The 19585-nt window shown below is 37.1% G+C and overlaps 2 protein-coding genes across 2 annotated transcripts in view; both read right to left on the bottom strand.

Moving 5' to 3' along the window:
• LOC134674243 (eyes absent homolog 2) overlaps positions 1-9171 on the bottom strand; it is a 64338-nt gene extending 55167 nt beyond the window's left edge. The window contains exon 1 of the mRNA XM_063532307.1: positions 8820-9171. The gene's annotated coding sequence lies outside the window, so the exon portion shown is untranslated. The remainder of the gene's footprint in view (positions 1-8819) is intronic.
• Positions 9172-10245: 1074 nt separating this feature from the next.
• Positions 10246-19180, bottom strand: LOC134674252 (ethanolaminephosphotransferase 1-like). Its single transcript, XM_063532317.1, has 9 exons — positions 19070-19180; positions 18712-18780; positions 18412-18613; positions 17637-17790; positions 15011-15119; positions 13963-14120; positions 12257-12437; positions 11625-11801; positions 10246-10359 (listed from the first exon to the last, which is right to left on the bottom strand). The coding sequence occupies exons 1-9, from the start codon at positions 19139-19141 to the stop codon at positions 10273-10275; spliced, it is 1209 nt and encodes a 402-aa protein (XP_063388387.1). The 5' UTR covers positions 19142-19180; the 3' UTR covers positions 10246-10272.
• Between the last annotated feature and the right edge of the window lie 405 nt (positions 19181-19585).

The raw sequence follows: 19585 nt of genomic DNA, 5'->3' as shown, positions 1-19585 counted from the left end.
CCAATTAAAGTAACGAAGTAAGGTTCATATAATATTTCGTTTAAATTCTCCCCGAATTAACATTTCAGACACGCATGCCAACATTTTTAAATTATTCAAATATCCCTGTAACAAATTAGTCAACCTCCACATATCTCACCCGCTAACTGGGCTACTAAGCATTCATAAACGAAAACACATCAAGATTACAGCTGGTATGTACACAAAAAATTGTCCAGGCTCAAGCGCGATCGAATCCGCAGATAACACACGTTGAAAGGGCCAGATCGTATCAGTCTGTGTCACATTTTTGGAGAATACGTGTATATGAGTAATGTTTAATATCAATGTAGCATTTGGATTTCGAATGGGAGACAAATTTTATAGAATCTCAGTGGGTACTAGCAAACAAGGATAAATTACAATTCATTCTGGTTTTGACCAGACTGACGAAGAAGGTTAATCGTTTTCATGTAAATATCTGAAGCGCCCTACTGTCTTGGATCCGCATCTTTTGGAATTTGTAATAACTTTATTTTAAGGTGTCTTATTTTAATTTTTAACAAGCAGAAAAGTCTATGAACGATGCTATTAAGCTTATAATAAATTTTAAAAGTGGAAAAAATTCTATCTTGGGTGAGAATTGAACTTACGGCCTCTGGATAGATACTCCAGCGCTCTGCCATCTGAGCCACCAAGATCTCATCCATAGCCAGCAAATCTTCCCACCATAATTATGGGTCAAGGGGGCCCTAGCGACATCTACTACATCTACTACTACATCTACTAGAGTCATATAGTCGTATTTTTCCATATTCTTAATATCTACATAAAAACGGACCGGCTATCAGTTCAAATCGGCGGAAGTGGCAAAATTTGAATGTTTTTAGCATTTCATTAGTCACATAAAACGCACAACGCGCGCCGTGTCAATACCGTCACTGTTTATAAGTTATAACAAACACATCCGCTTTTTTCGTATAAATTATACTATATTATTCAAGCGGCGAACTGTGAACTATAGACGTGGTTGGGCTAATCTAGGTTATTTTTGACAATAGACAGTGATCTTTCTAAAGGGATCCACAGATTACCAGTTCGCAGGATGATATCAGCCTGTCGGTTATTCGAAACTGTCACCTTGTGCGTTTAACTGACGAACTGGTAATCTGCGGGCGCCTTAAAAGACTCTTGGTCTTGTAACATTGTCCAGTAACTAGTAGACATAACCAATTAAACATGTAGCTTACTCTGAGTTTTGGTTGTTTGACGAATAAATTCAAGCATTCATCACCTCGTGTTAGGGTTTTTTTGTTTTATGATACCTATAGGAGGCAAACTAGCAGATGAATCGCCTGGTGCAAGGCGGGGAGAGGTTGCAAGTGGGTTACTGGTTTTAGGATGGGAGTAATCCCTTTCCTTGAAGGTTCTATCTGTCCAGAAATACTGCGAACGACAGTTGTACCAATTAAATGAGTTTTCAGGATTGGAAATGAGCCAGTTATGCACGGTGTGGACGATTTTAGTTCTAGGTGGTTGACCGTTTTGGTGGTTCCCTAAGGAGGAGGCCTATGTTCAGCAATGGACGTCTTATGGCTGAGATGATGACCGTTTTGGGTGATTGTTAATTGGAGTAATCAATTTGCGTGGCGGTAAAAGCGTTACATTAGAAAAAAGTTCAGGAGACTTTAAGTCTTTGGGATTTTAAATACTCATTTATTTGAAGAAAAAAAAAGATTAAAAACGTGAAAATGTCAGGAAACTTATGGAATTTTATATTATCTCCGTCCATAAGCAGTTGAGCTTATCTAAACTTTTCGAGCATATAAAATAACTGTAATCAGACTAATTACTAATTAGGAAGCAGCTTCCAATATTTATTTAAATTAATTTTATAGCAATTCTAATGAGCAAGCAATCACCGAATTCCAAGATAACCATCACTCGATCCGTACAATAGTCAAAACGACCCTATTAATTAAACTGACGCCCCAGAAAGTTCACTAACCACGGCCGAGACAAATAAAACACATCACAACGAATGACCATAAGGTCCAAAAACAATCGCCACATGTGGCCAGATTGACGAAAAGAAAAACAAAATTAATATCCACTCTCGTCTCGCTCTGACACATGGTAATGTTTTGCGTGCGTCCTGCTCGTGCGCAACGAAATCATTCTTGGAAGGCGCACGCGTTCAATGCGGGCGTTGTGTTCGAATTCCGAATTGGAAAAAAAGGAATGAAAGCGACGGTTGTGCTAAAATGCCGGGGCCCTAGCCTCGAGCGGATTACTGACATTAACACAACATGACGGGAGGAAGAGTCTGGTCATGAATGGGAAGTTTTATCTACTTTAATGCACTTGAATTTTAGTAACAGGTATAATTCATTACTAAATAAATACGCCGAAAACAAGAACCCAGTAAAATTTTCAATTCATATTTATCCAGAGATAATACTAGATCTATGAAAAAATTGGATAATAATTATAGCATCTAGCCACCTACGTACACGTTAAATTTGCCAAGATAAAAAACATCTAAAATTTAAATTCACAAAATAATGAAATGGGAGACATTTTTATAGGCCCCTGGGCGGCTAGTAAGATAGAGCTTGCTCACTAAGTTTCACGAGATTAGACGAGAACACCCGAACATACGACGATTATTTTCCCAAGCTGAAACGGAGACCTTCGCTTCCGCTCTCGGTAGTTAAAAAATCCATAATCCTCGGAATAATTTATTTATTTTAAAATAAACATTATCTTTACTTAAAGGCATCTCATTGCATTTGTCCAATCGATTGTTGATTATCTTTCTCTTGTTGATTATTAAGTCATCAATTCATCATCATTCGCTTGCCCTTATCCCATTTATTTGGGGTCGGTGGTCTGCGCAGCATGTCTTTTTCTTCCATACCTCTTTTTCGCCTGTCATTTCATCATTCACTTGCGTTCGTTTCATATCATCTCTCACACAGTTGGATGGACCTTTTCCTCAGTTTTCCTCTCCCGTTACTTCCCCCCACATTCATTCGTAATACCTTTCTCGTCACATGACTTTTATCCCTCCGCATCACATGCCCGTACCACGCAAGGCGATTCGCTCTTACTTATTCTTGTTGACTATTAAGAACAAACAGCAACACTTTACTGACCATCGGTGGACTTTATTATTTATGCCTTTTGTAATAAGGTTTATTGATGGACAGTTAGCAGTGTGGGCAATGGTACCTAATCGTATTATTCCTTTTCGAAAGTATGTTTATCCTATAATATTCCACTGTAATATATGCAAATATTAATATTTTATATCTCACGCCTTGTTGTAATACACGTTGGACCACTCCGCTACATAATTTTACTTCTCTCATCTACTCAAAGGTTAACTAGGAGATAACCCTTAAAAGGATAAGTTTACCTGTGTAACTACTTGTACAGTCGCCATCAGATATATCAGAGCGGTCAAGACGCTCACAAATATCTGAACACGCCTCTATTGTCGAGGCGTTAGAGTGCGTGTTCAGATATTGTGAACATCTCGGCCGCTCCGATATATCTGATGGCGACTGTACTTGCTAGTTCCATTGTGTTTTCCTACTGCGTTGTAAGTACAGTCAGCAGCAGAAGTTGCTAAGCCTTACCTTGATACGCTCTTATTCTCTTAAAAATAAAGTCGCGTCAAGATCATTTTGAACATCTGGCCCGCTTAGCAACTTCTGCTGCTTCTAATACAAGTAAGTGTTTCTTACAATTCTTACCACGAGATACTACTATTTATAGTTGTATAGATAATTTTTGTGTTTCTTTTCTTATAATACCTATCTCTCATTATAATCACCAACATCGCTATTAATGTTAGTTTTAATTATAACTAATATAATTACAAGAAAATATTCGCAAATTTTCGTGGCAAAAGCCGGAACAACGCGAGGAAGATGATTAGAAGAAAATATTCGCATCTAACAAAAGACGCGAAACAAGACATAAACTATGCTTTAAAGAGTAAATATTCCGAAATGGAACATTATTACATTTTAGCCTACATAATCATTTAAAAAGGACAGCCAAAAAAATGTGTTTGACACTGCAGTCAAGTTCTGTTGAATTTCTTGCTGAATTAGAAAACTGGTAGTAGGTACCGTCAACAACAGAGCTATGAATACAGGCAAAGTGCCAAAAATAGTATACACGACCTTAATGTACAGGCAATAAAGTACTGTATACATATTTTTGACACTTTGCCTGTATTCATAGCTCTGTTGTTGACTGTACCTAAACAACGAGACATTAAAACTCTCAAAAATCCGACACTTTCAATCAAACGCCTCAGAAATATTGAATCTTAAAAAATAAAATAAAATCGCATAAGAAAGTTTGAAACTTATAAGAAAGCGCCCATAGCTGCGCCATTTCTCCCCACATTCGCGAGGTCGGAAACTTAACCCGGGTCTTTTTGTTGGCGTCTGCCGGCACGGGCCACTGGAGGGCTGGGACAAGGACAGTTATAATCCAAAAAAATATACTTGATGATATCCCGAATATAAAAAATGCAATATTAACGGGTATAATTCGACATACGCAAATTACGCGAACTCATGGTTTACTCATAGAAATAAGAAGGAAAACTATAGTACCAACTTACTAATCAAAGAGTTGGTATTTAGTGACCAAACTTTATACTTAATTCTTAAGCTTCCACTGCTTGCTTATAATATTGTAGTGTAGGTATACAGTTTGCTTATTATACCGGGCTACAGTCTGCAATATGCTACAGCTTGTACAGTCAGCAGCAGAAGTTGCTAAGCGGGCCAGGTGTTCAAAATGATCTAGACGCGACGTTATTGTTGAGAGAATAAGAGCGTGTCAAGGTAATTTTGAACACGGCCCGCTTAGCAACTTCTGCTTCTGACTATAACAGGAGCTTTCCTACTCAATCTTCTCCACTTTACCCGGTCTTCGGCATCCTCAGGTGTGAGATTGTTCTCTTCCAAGTCGGCTATTATAAAGACTTCATAAATTTTAAAAGTTTATGAACTAACGTTTTATCCTTTAGGCAGTGCATGCTATAGTTTTATTTATTTGCTCATGTAGGAGACAGCCAGTCGGGCGGAAAACGTCCGTCTGGGCGTCCCAGATACCGCTGGAGTGACGAAGCCCAAAAAGACCTGTCCGCGCAGAATAGGGCAGAATGGCGCTCTCTTGTGTCAGAGGCCAAGATCCTCTTTGGGTCACTGAGCCAGTGATGTATCTTCTTCTTCTTCTTCCTCGCGTTACCCCGGCATTTTTGCCACGGCTCACATAGGAGCCTGGGGTCCGCTTGACAACTAATCCCATGATTTGACGTAGGCACTAGTTTTTACGAAAGCGACTGCCATCTGACCTTCCAACCCAGAGGGGAAACTAGGCCTTATTGGGATTAGTCCGGTTTCCTCACGATGTTTTCCTTCACCGAAAAGCGACTAGTAAATATCAAATGATATTTCGTACATAAGTTCCGAAAAACTCATTGGTACGAGCCGGGGTTTGAACGCGCGACCTCCGGATTGCAAGTCGCACGCTCTTACCGCTAGGCCACCAGCGCTTGAGCCAGTGATGTATGTATGTATGTATGTAGGAGACAGCCAGTATTGTAGCATGGCCAGGTCCTGACCACATCCCTAGTCACGGGCCAGCGCGCTAAGCGGAGCCGACGGTTCGGGGAAGCCGCGCACGCTCCGCTGCGCACAGGCTTAGCCGGAAAGGACCCGACGCAAGCGCCTGTATTTAGCAGCTAATCGGATATCGTAGCCTTGGATACTAGAATTTTTATGAACTAAAGGTGGACTGGCCAAAAATTTTAAATGTAACAATGTTTTAAGGGCGATTTAATGGTTAAAGCTATTTTTCTACTGCTAAAGAATAGAATTTTCTCCTGTTGTTCAAAAAATTTCTAGGTACATATTTTCAAATCTATATTTAATTAGCTTCTGTTTGCAACTTCGCTTTCGTGGAATGATGATGACTGATAAAATTAACTACCATGTCCTTTCCCGGGCCTCAAAGTTAGTGATCTTATTGCATTTTTTAGAACGATTTTTTCTGCTTTGAGTATACAGAACAGCTGAGGTTTGAACCCATGAATTTTTGACTAATAACACATTAACCCACTTAGTCATAAATGCGGCCACTTGCACCATTCCGCTAACCCGGGGTTAAATTATTAAACCTGGAGTTACCATGGTTACCAGTACAATTTGACACAGAGTTAACGGTTTAATTGCATAACCCCGTGTTAGCGGAATGGTGCAAGTGGGCCTTAGTCATAAATGCTCTACAGGCCTCATAAAGCTCATAAGCTAATAATCGTTTATCTTTATCTTACTTACATTTTGACTTATGTATTTGTAAGAAAGGGCTAAAACATAATTTTAATAAAACAGGCCCGTAAAGTTTTATGAATAACGGGATAAAAGGTTATAGGGTTAGTTCCCGATTTACCGGATTTTTGTTTTGTCGGATTCTCTTATAATACTCGTATTGTGAATTGTGACGTCCTAAAGAAAATTCGGCGAAACAGGAATCCAACGAAACAAGAATCCGACTAACCAGGAACTAATCGGTTATAGGGGTAACCGTTCGTTGAAGGTATAAATTCAAAAATCGTACGGTTTAGATGTTAATTGACGGTGTGTTGACGAAAGTATGCGTTGTTTTAATTTCAGCCAGTCTACTTACGGCGATTTACAAAATATCGCCGCCGTTCCGTTTGGTCAAATAATCGGTATGTGAAGGATTATAGAGGAAAACGGCTTGATAAACTTTAAACATTTTATAGTTAGTCGCTTAGTCTTAGTTCAATAGCGTAGTGATCAAAAAATGAAATATAGAAGCTGTTTCCAATTTGCCAAATTAAGTGGATTAAGGGTAATCCTTTATTTAATTAAAGATATGAACAAAATAAATAAACACTTAAATTAAAACTAAAGTATAACAATTATATAGACAAATTAATTAGTGTATTAGGTAATTAAAGTTTATCATTTTACTTTTTTATGACCCCTTTGTTACCCGTGTTTTACAAAAGTAATAACTTGTTTAATAAAAAATAATTTTTATAAATGATTGTAGTCGCTATCGTAAGGAATGTTTAATTTTACCAAAATAATTTGCCGTAAATACGTTTTATTTTTAACCAAGAAATACAACAAACATTATTTTTTATTTTAACAGACAAACAGGCGGACAGATTTACTTTCTACACATAGATATTGGCAGGGATATATGTAGGGACGGAGCGATAACTATCCTCAGTGTCGATATCAATATCTGTGTTTATAGCTATTCCATTCAGGACACTGAAATTACATTTCTATTGCCCACTATATTTCCCAATCACTTTGCTTGTACCTATTTTACTATCCGATAATTTTGTTTGTGTACCAATTATGCACTGAAATTCCCGATGGATCGAATAAATGAGGGCAATTTAACTTCGTCCTAAATTGCAACCTTTGTTTATTATACTCGTATCTATCATGAAAACTCTTGTAATGAGCCCAAATTAGTCGGTAAGTGACATATTTCACTGCATCATCAAAACAGCTCCAAGATGTCAAAATTCATCTCAATCAGACAAAGCGGGAAGTTATGTTTTCACTTACAAGAATTTAAGCAATTAAAAATACTTAAGTGAAACTAAATAATCCGTAAACTAATAAAAAAAATAATCATGCAAAAAATATTTTATTTTGCTGCTACTCCTAATTCCTTAATATGCCAATTATAAAATACTTACCTATTATAAAATTAGTAAATATTTTAATGCATGAGGTAAAGCTTTTGCGACATAAGACATACCTAACCATTTCCAATTAGACACTTTTCTGATTAGTTAGTCATATCACTCATATCGTTTAAAACAAACTGTCTACTAATTATAAATCTATTTTTGTTATAATCTTCAATGGGAATAAGTATTAGTTTAGTGTGATTAACTATTATTATATTAATTTTGGGATTAAATTTAGTTAATTTTGCCAAATATCTTAATAAGCAGGTATGTTAATTTGTACTTATTCCCTCTTAATTAGGTACATTTAAGCGCGAATATTTTTTGAATAAAAATTTGTTTATAAATCCTTATTAATCGAAGATGGGATAATTACTTTAAGTAGGTACAGTCAAGGAATTTAAATTCCGACCCATTTCGTACTTTGTCACAGTGACAACCGTATGAGGTCTCTAGCGGCTTTCATATTGATTGTCACTGTGACAAAGTACGAAATGGGTCGGAATTTAAATTCCTTGACTGTACCTACATAATGATATAAATGTTATGAATATATTATTTTATCCTATCTTCTGACGAAAAAATGTTAAATATCAAAACGAGCGAACAAATTTTACCGAGCGATATTTTTGGAATAAGCGCATACTTAGTGATCCCAAAAATATAGTTGTTTTGGTAGTTAGATTTTTTTTTAATTTGGTTGTGATACAATTTTGAACGATTATTCATAAAATGTGTACCTACTCGTATATCTACTTATTTTTAAGTAACTTTGCTTATGAATCATTTCCGTACGACCTGCTACCTTTGCTTTATATCAAAAGTACAGGTCAAAAACCAGGCCAAGGTTGTTAAACGCTTTTCTTTATTTATCTGTACATTTTATTGTTATTATTTTTTATTTATCTCATAATGCATACCAAATCATTCTTTAATAGGTAATTCCTTTCAAAAACATTAACCAAAGCATGCGTTACTGTTATAATTTTGAATTTCCTTCATGCCATATTCGTATTTGCCACACCACTCTGAATTCCGGTTAATTTCCATTCGCAAACACCTCACTTACCTAAATTACATTAAATCTATCTTCTATCATTTCACATAAAATTTGAGCGACACTAGAAAACACTGAAAACACAAAGTTTCACCTTCCACTTCAAAAGTTGTTAAAAATTGTATTTTGTAATTTAATACTGTTGTATTTTGTACGAGCAAGTTTAATCGTTTTGTCGAAGAATCCGGTTTATTTTTGTAATGATAAAAGGGCCGAAGCAACGCGTAGGATATTAAAAAAAATAGGCTCAGCAAACAATTGCAGAGCTAACAAAGCAGCGCTTCGCAGCTATCCGAAGCTGTACTGAAATTCTAAACCCCGACTTCGGTGTCCATGTCGTGCACCCCCCATTACTGTATTTCCACTGAACATAAAAATGTCCTTACAACCATCCAATTACACGTAAATATCAACCATGGTACCATACACACAGGGTTGAAAATGTAACAGCGCGTAACGTTCTATCAGTCGTTCCTCAAAACGCCCAAACCGGTACAAGGCTATGAGAACGTGTAATTTAAAGACGGAGCTGCGGAGCGGTTTGGGCAGCTATAGTGGTCTCTCTCTCGCACGTAACAAAGGCTCTGCAGCTTTTCGCGATGCAATGTTGGGTTGCTCACTTTTTGCTATTCTGTATTGGATTACGTATTATTTTGTGAATTAGATTGTGTCGTGGTGTCAAATTATCTTTTGTGCCAGGTATTTTAGGAGATATGTCGGGAAGCAGGTACATGCGTTTTATTTGGTACGTATGAATTTAGTCAGTGCTTTGGTGAAGTTCGTAGAAAACTTAGCTTCTGTTTTTATGTCTGTATTTCAAGTTTTAATATAAGTATATTATAAAAAATTAAAATTTGGAAGTGCTATACTGTGTTACCATCTACTTTTATCTACATATCCTTTTTTTTCCTGCTGCCAGTCATTCATAAGTATATCTGAATAAAATTCAGTAAAATAATAATTATTACACTAGGTACTTGAAATTGCACAACATAATAATACCTAAATAAATACCTACCTACGAGTACATAGGTATCAACATCGTTTAATTGTTGCATGAAGTGTTTTAGTTAGGTTATAAAAAAAATATCACCGATTTGTTATTTTTATATGAAGCTGACGACTGCTTGTAATTTCTAGGAAAATGTTTTCTACATGTACCTATAGGCTAAACGTATTTTTATTATTTTCTATTTTAATTGAAGAAACCTGACGATTAATATTGATATTATTTATTTTATAATTCAGGCACTATACGTTGGATGAAACTGATAATTCATAATTCATAAATATTATGAATAATCAGTTTCATCCAACTTATATTGGATATTGCATACAACTACCGTATATTTAAAAAAATAAAAATGGGCTGTATAAAATAAACTAAAAATATTTATATTACAAAAATCCGCGGTAAAAAAATTATTAGGCTTTACAGAAATTTACTTATTGTGTTATTTCTCAGCTACTTTTTTCTCTTCTGTATCTTCATTGCCTTAATCCGTGGCACGGTGAAGCAGCTCACACCGAAATGTTGGCACATTTGACGAACCTGAAATATATATTAAAAAAAATATATATATATTATAGGACATTCTTACACAGATTGACCAAGCCCTATAGTAAGCTCAAGAAGGCTTGTGTTGTGGTAACTCGGACAACGATAATTGTATAAATACTTAAATACATATAGAAAACAACCATGACTCAGGAACAAATATCTGTGTCATCACACAAATAAATGCCCTTACTGGAATTCGAACCCAGGACCATCGGCTTCACAGGCAGGGTCACTACCCACTAGGCCAGACTGGTCGTCAAATACACATAATCGACATAATATTATGAAACGGACTTAACTGTACCTACTAACAACCTTATTATAGTTATTATTAACTTACATACAAACAATACAAGTTTAATAAAGGCGTTTAAAAATACCTACACTCCATAAAGTAAAAGAGGAGGTAGATTCTAAATTAAAAATTTGTTTGGTTTTGAACAGGTTTTGATACCACATATACGATCGTCATGGTATGTACTCGTGGACATCTCATGCGCACGACATTCACTGCATTTCGTGAGCACCAATCACCGTTAGTGATCATCTAGATCGTGTCAAAACCAGTTCAAACCCATTACAAATTGTTAAATCTGAATTGTGCTCCAGGTTCATGTAAAAACGGCTAGTTACACTCTTAACCTATTCGCCATACTGACGCTCAAAATGGGCGAAGATAAACGTTCTAGTTAAGTCCAATACGACTTTGACTTGAAACATCCTCCGGATGACTGAGTTTCAAAATGTGCTAGCTTAAATTCAACTTTTTTGAAATAAATATGCACTGAGAAAACTTTCTTTCTCAATAGAGTACAACTTAATAGTTACACTGGAGTTAGAAAATCCGACTGCAAACCTTGAATAAGTCTCTATCTCTATCATACCATTAGGTTAACTAATAACAATTCTATCAGCTTAACAAAAATAAATATGCCTCTACATATATGTGTAACATTTAGGCTATAACAGATACTAAATATGTAGAACAATTGGGCAATAACGCGAACTGTATTATATATATGTATATATTGGAAAAGTATTCCAGGGTGGTAGACACCGCTACTATTTATGCTGACTGTACAACAAGATGCCACTGCCAACAGGGACCTTACCATGATGTCCTTGCGATTCTGTTTAGAACCTGAGTTGCTAAAGGACGGAGCTGTATAAGTCGCATAACTCCATCCCTTAGCAATTCAATATTTGGTCCTAAACAGAATCGCAGTAAGGACGTCGTGGTAAGGCCCAGTACTCACCACGCAAACCCCGTAATGCACATGTGCGAGTATGCTGAAAGGCAGGAGAGTGTAAAGCACCGCTGCCTCCAAAGCTGGCACCCACAAGGACACGGATACTCCGACGAACAGGGGCCAGAGCACCCAGGTGATCAGGTCGCAGCGCTGTTCGCTCATCTCCGCGACTATTAGGCGACTCTGCAAGAGATTTTATTTTATTTATCTTGTTTCCATAGTAGTACAAAGATTAGAAAGAGGTTTTTTGTATTCATTTTCAAGCACTCTGGTACTATTACATTGGCTCAACGAGGCCTGTTCAGTTGAGAACAGTGGAAAACCAAATTCTACGTTTTTGGTACCTACCATCAAAAGTTTGGTGCGGACATGATGCGATACCATAATTTTCGGGAATCTAATACGCAACTTTTGTCTTTAATTTCACAGGTCCATGCACAGATTTGAACGAATTACCGAACTATGTCCGTCAGTCAGCTTAACAGGCTTCAATATTTTCAATGTATTTTAATGTATTTATGTGGACGTCTTTTAGCTTTCTGTGTTGTATCTTTAAGTTTAGCATTTTTTGTTTGTATTGCTGTTGATGCGCCAGATAAAAGAAAAAAATGGCAGAATCAGGAGACAAAATTACTTACAGCAATGTTACTAAACAGGGTGCCAAAGAGCAGCAGGAACGCCCTAGGGTCGTACTCCACGACATCCAGGGGAGACTTGAGAGCCCATACCGTCATGGCTGTCGTTAGCGCGACGATCGACCACGCGGGTCGCAGCATTCCGAGGAAGGAGTTCGTCTTAAGCGTGCGGTTCTTGTATGACCTGTAATGGTTGAGTTATTATTGCTTAGTCATATTTCTGGTCGATATAAGTAAAGATAGCTTAAGGGGCCCACTGATTAACAGTCCGGCGGTCGGTATCGGCCTGTCAGTTAGAACAAAATTTTGACAGTTCCGAACAACTGACAGGCCGTTCCTGCCCGGCGGACTGTTAATCAGTGGGCCCCTTTAGCACAACCCGCCTGATCCTATCTCTATCGCAAGCGCGTTATTATATTGCTCTCCTACTTCCACAGTGTCTTTGGCCGCTGGCATCATGGGCGAAAAATACGAAATTCCTCGTGCCGAGCATCCTTTAATTATCAAAAAATGTCAAAAGTTACTTCTCCGTATACGAGGGCTGTTCAGAAAGTTCCTAGCTGCTCCGGCTCTACTCATACGATTACGATCTTTCAGTACATACTTGTATTATACTATTTAATGGACTTAATTTTTAGCTTCACATTTATATAGCAATCCTAAATACCAGAGGTCCGAAGAGACACATTTCATATTCCATTCTCCATCCCAATCTTCATTCGGATCAAATATTGAGATGTCATGAATAAAATCCAACCAACATAATATTGTAATTCTCACTCTATTCAAATTCGTATTACATTGTAAAAAGGTATGTATTGCAATCGTAAAACCGTACCGATGAGCATTATTTTATGTGTGACTTAAGGTAGACTTGCAAACCACCAGTTTACATAGAAATATCATTGGATTGTAGCGAAATTTCACTTTATTTAATTGAACGACATGGCATTTGCGAAATTGGCATTCAAATAAATATAATTCTGCCCTCCCACGCCTATCGTAGGCTTTGGATACTAACGTGGGTGTTTGTGGTGCTTGACCCGAAATATCTTAAGTTAAAACGTAGGATTAATAATAAATTCTAATAATCTAAATAAGGATATGATATGATCAAGTTATACCTTTTTTTAGGTTTTGAGCCTCGAAAATAATTATAGTATGGTCCATGCTTGGCATAAATCAAAGATAATATATTATAATAGCTACTCATAATGAATATGCTTCAAAACGATTAAGGTGTATTCGGGTAATTTCGTATGTCGGATAATTCCGAAAATTAGATGAAAATGACCCAAAATTCCATCATAATAAGAGTCCGTTTTCGGAATTATCCAACGGTTTTCGACATTCGTAATTACCCGAATATACCTTAGTAACTTTTAGAATGAGGAGAGTTAGACCAAGCTAAGTTGGCAGCGATTTTGATAGGCCAGACAGTACAAGTATGTATTGTAAACATCATAATTTCATAGAAGTTTGTCGTCACTTATTTAAGTTAGAAGGCTACGTCAGCCATCAGAGAGCTCACGATCGTCGCTCTCACTAGCCAGTGAATACCCAGTCGCCGAGGCCGAAACCGGCTAGGACAGGATGATGATGATGATGATGATGATGATGATGATGATAATGATGATGATGATGATGATGATGATGATGATGATGATGATGAAGGTAGAAGAAGTAAAATAAAACCGCAATATACTTACAGATACACGTTATAGACGGCGATCGGCAGCGTGGTGAAGAGTCCTGTGGCGTGTATGGCGACCTCCAGCCCTTGCACGAAGGTGACCTCGCCGAAGATGTGGAACTTGTACACGTCGGCGCCACGAGCGCCGGCCAGGAGGAAGAAGATTGAACACACCTGCACGTACGGAGTTATTAAGGTAGTTAGCATGTAAGTACCTACCTATACAGTTAGTTATTCAAGGTAATATTTGTTCTCTTAAGCGGGCCACAGACCATCAGTTTTAACTGCACAGTTTTAACTGTTCAGTCAAACTGTTCAGTTAAAACGTACGTGTGTAGGCAAATCTTGAACTGTGCAGTTGAACTGACGATCTAATCGAAATTTCATTAGATAAAGTTTTAACTGAACAGTTTGACTGAACAGTTAAAACTGTGCAGTTATAACTGATGGTCTGTGGCCTGCTTTAGATACTTTTTTTTTCTTAGCCCACTTATAGTGTCCCACTGCTGTTATAGTGTCCCACTGCTGGGCACCTTGATCTATTGAAATTATCGGGACAATCCGAATAAACTACTTCCACCAAAACACAGGTCTGCACGTATCCCAAATTTTTTTGATGTGGCCTCGTAGTTCCAATTCATACCCCGTTTCATGTTTACAATTACCTACATGTGTAAACATTTACATTGACCTATTAGAAATACAAGGGAAGCTCAGTGTGCTCAAGCCGTCATATTAGGCTCCATATGAAGTACTTACTACAACTTAGCTACATTCTTGTCATAGTGCGAGATCTTCTTCTTCAACCTAGCGTTTTCCCGGCCTAGCGCCAGGGTCCGCTTTCCTGCTCAATCTTCTCCATTTTGGTGCGAGATATTATTAATATTATTTTTTTTTTCTTGAGAAAGAGCTTAAATTTCCAGTCTTCTTCATAATTTTTTAGTATTGCTGGCAATGCAATCATACAGTTTAACACGACTTGCGTAGTCGCGCACCACTCCATACTTGAAGTCACGACACTCACGACACACCAACATAAGTCAAGCAACCAGATCTTGACTCACCCACATGCTAAGGTCGTAGCCCCAGGGCAGGTACAGGGTGCCGGTGTTGTACTTCTCCCAGTGGCTCACGTAGAAGTTGAGCACCACGCTCGCCACCGCCAGGTATCCTCTGCCAACACCAGTGAACGAATATACAAGGAAACATTCTGTCCGCTCAATTATGACCCAACGTAAACTACCCCGCGATAGGCGGTACTTACAAACTGCTCGATTGGCAACCTCAGTTCGACCGAGTTGACAGTCAGTGACAAATGGCTAAATTGGTTTATAAAAACAACGTTTTTTTATAACTAAAAATGGCTTCATGGGTCTGGAAGTGGTGCAGAAGTTACTCTGCTCATACCAAGGCCACTGGAATCACTTTTCACATGTAAATAAACAGATAAATTCACTAAAATTTGGAATAAATATGACGACATTTTTTCAATATACCGTGCTAAGCTAAAACGTAACACCTGCATACGACTTTCATAATAACATACGACTTTTTAAATTACGAGGATAATAGGGATGATGTTATGCCAAATGAAGTAGACAATTTTATTAACTTAGTTTGATTTAGGTATACTACATTGTAATAAATTCCTTCTTACATATTTATATCATCCTTTTTTCTTTCATGGGATGGAGTTATAAAAACTACCTAGTTATTTCAAATTACCTAATTATCAAATTTCGTATTGTTATTCTATATAGTATTTGTTATGTTACTTTCCATTCAGATTCCCTTAAGATCCTATTCGCAGAGCACTATGGACAAAAGCTGTCCAATTAGAAAGATATGAAATTGATTCGATGCCTGACAAGAGATCTAGAATATGTTCTATTCATTGCAAAGATGATCGAAGATTTCCACTTGTCAGAAAAAGGGTTCACGACTTCACGCAGCTTAATAAAACTGCTTTACCGATTTGTACTCATGAGATAACCATACCCGGTCTCCTATATGTAGATATGTTTTTTCTGTCACTCTTTCAATGAATTAGTTTATCAAATACACACATTATCTGAATATGTTGATCATTTGAAGCCACCCTCTGCTGTCACGACTATATGCTACGACCAGGTATTCTCTCAAGCCATTTCCGTCAGCAGAAAAGAGCGCCAAATTTAGAAAATGTAAGCGCGCGAACGGTTATGGGACCATACAAAATTTTAATTTTGCGCCTTTTTCTACTGACAAACTTGCTTGACCGGCTATATACATATAAAATATTTCCATTAGAACTGAAAGTGGGGATGAGTCCTTATTGTGTCTCCGCCTGTTCAAAATTTTTTGACCCGATTCGTGTACCCATGTAAATTTTGCAGGCTGAATAGCCTGTCCGATTTCTAAGATCAAGCTCGCCATACATTTACTATACTTGATCTTGATCTTAAAAAAACGGACAGACTATACCTGAACGTGACTTCGCTCTGCCATACAGATTGATAATAAAATATACCTAGCTGTAAAAAATACTTATAATAGCGGAATACATTTATACAACAATGAATATTTACTTATGTTGAGTTAGTCTGTCATTTCATAACAAAATGTTAACTGGTTATCTTTTAATTGCATTAAATTAATATACGTGAATTATTTGACTGGTTCTTCAATGTATTGCATAAACCTATCTCTGTCCAAGTCATATTCTAATCAAATATGAACCGCGGACTCTCAGTGGCCAGTACGTACAGCAAGAAGGTTATTAGCGGATTAATGTCGCTGATTGGTAGTTATTGACGTTATATGCATTTCATCTACACTTAGCTATGTACATTTGTGTAATAGAGATGACTATTATTCCGTTTACCAGCTTCGATTACAGGCTCTGTAAACGTATCGTCTTATTTAAATGTAGGCGTAATTGTGTATGTGTGCTAATTTGTGCCGAGAATTTGAATGGCAATGTTCCCAAAGGCGGTTTCCTTGTATATGCCTTCACTGGCCAACACACATTGTAAATTGTTACCCAAAGGATAAAATGCACTTATTTTTGACGAGATATTTTAGAAACTCAATCGTTTGAGTTAGAAACTGTTACCCAAAGTATGAAATGCAGCCTTTTTTGACGAGATATTTTAATGCTCAATTGTTTGGTTTAGAAATTCTGACTCAGAATGCGTGATTTCATCTTGTAAGCAGTTTTGAAAATAATATCAGAAATTATGTTGATTAATTTTCCAAAGTAGAACTCTATAACAGTACGCGAGGTAATGAAAGTGTGGGTTAGATTCAGCTGACGTGATCAAAGTCACAGGAGGTAAAGTTCATCCAACCGAAAAAGATGTTTTTGATTCATTCTAAATAAGTTGAACTTGAACGTCGGTCAATAATTGACCGATGTATCGATGATAAACTAAATAAATGCAAAGGCCATAGTGGTACCACAATACTCGTACATGATGTTAAGTTAACATGGTCATTTATATTAATATTACTTAATTACAATATGATACTTGTATAGCGTCGACATTCGCTCGATTACTAGGTACGGTGACCACAATTTGAATGATGGTGTGGTACTCACGCAGCACTCACTCCGAAAATAAGTGCTCGCAGCAGCAAAACCGTTAAAAGAAAATTTACACACTAGTTGTTCCTACCTGCTTTACGATAAAGATTGTTATGCCATATTACCTAAACGTGGGGATGGACCAGTCACCCCGGCCCATGACGGAGATCAGGCTGAAGGGAATGAAGAACACTATGTAGGAGTCCAGGCCATGGTCGAACATCTCTCCCAGCGGTCCTGACACGCCGATACGCCGTGCCTGTTTCCCGTCGATTCCATCTATCGTAAAATAACAGACAATAGATCAAATGAGCGTCCTCAAAGTAATAAATATATAAATAATATGTTTAAATAAATAAATTATGAGGTGGAAGGTAGTTTCTATGTATATGTCGGCGGCCGATCGTAAGGCAGATCGTAATTGTTCCTGTGTAATATTTTGACGATAGTCTCATTAAACCAATATATAGGTAGGTAGGATCACTGCCCAGAAATAGGAGCCCCGCTACGTCGACTCAGGGAACGAGTCAAATATTTTCACGTTTCACGATATGCCTGACCTTACGATCGGCCGCCGACATATAGACGATTGTTTAATGCAAATAAACGATCATTTATACATTCATTCATTCTATTCCCTCTAATATTCAAATCCTATTATAACATGTTGCTAAGGTGCACAAACTTACATAAACACTGTCTGTGACACTGTATAATATGTTATCTACTTCTATAACCTACCCTGTTTAATGGAAAGGATTATCCGAGTTGACTACGGAACCATAAAAATCACACCTACCTATAGCTTGGATAGTCATGTTATGAATTAGTGCCATAAAAGGTCTTTGTCAAGGGTTAGTGGGTGTAGACACACAGCAATTGTTTCCGATTTTCTCTCACCTAAATTGTAGGCCAAAAACAATAGCACCCCACAAGCCGTGAACACCCATAAAGGGATTCCTTCTGCGACCTGTTCATATCCTTGTGGCGCTCCTGACGCAGTGAAATCATAGTCGTAGATAAATAATAAAACTACGCTTGCTACCATGCACAGGAATCCAGCAAACGTTAGGAGATTCGGTGCTATCCATCTTGGTATAAACTGGAATTAAACAAAATTAAACCTTAAAATTGGATATACTAAGTAGATTATTGTTTAACATCGCAATTGTTTTTATTCAATGTTGATAGCTTATCTACCTTGACGACGGTGTTCCAAAATGGGTGCATCACATATTGGCTGAGCGGGCTTGTGTCTATCGCACTGTACTGAAAACAAGTTGTCAATATTATATTAAAGTATCTACCTGATACAATTATTACAAAAATGCGAAATTACAACCGGTTGCTATAGCTTATACAGCGTAGGAACGCTGCCTGCGTGATGGGCACCTTAAAAGGTAAGAGACCTAGGCTTAAACGGTATTATGTTTTAGCTTTTATATATTTTTAGTTTTTAGTTGTTTTATTTTATAAGTAGCCAATAATTTCTCTTATTATATTTTTGTATACCAGTAATTTACAAGATATTAATAATGTTAAAAATCTCAACTGTTACCTTATAATTATCGAATCCTTTTAAATGCGTCTTAGTCAAATACTTATAGTCAAAAATGCTTGCACTTCCCATGGTTTGTGCTAATCTGATAATTCTATGTCACAAATTCACGATTTCACTTTTTACTTCCCTTCACAGACTTTTAATCTTATTTACACATTTTAATTTATTTAATACGTCTTCCAACCAGCAACTCATTCATAACACTAAAGGCGATGACCTAGTGAATCTTGATAAGACTGGTAGCGATATTCATGAGTGAATTTTTTATATTTTATCATATGACCGGCATAGCTCGGCTATTAGATAACCTGTTGTAATCCTGATTAATATACGATTATTGACCGTAGCGTTAGCGAAGATCTCCGTTTTAACTCAGGCATTTTGCTTTAGTATGTCCGGATCATCTCCTCTACATAACAGGTCGCAATTCTTAACCGATTATCGTGAAATTGTCTGACCAGATACTATGATTATTCTTTTTTTTTGATCCAGTTCTTGAAAATTATTCAAAAT

The sequence above is a fragment of the Cydia fagiglandana genome, chromosome 19 (genome assembly GCF_963556715.1).
Source record: "Cydia fagiglandana chromosome 19, ilCydFagi1.1, whole genome shotgun sequence".
Lineage (NCBI taxonomy): Eukaryota > Metazoa > Arthropoda > Insecta > Lepidoptera > Tortricidae > Cydia > Cydia fagiglandana.
This window is presented reverse-complemented; position numbering and strand designations above follow the sequence as displayed.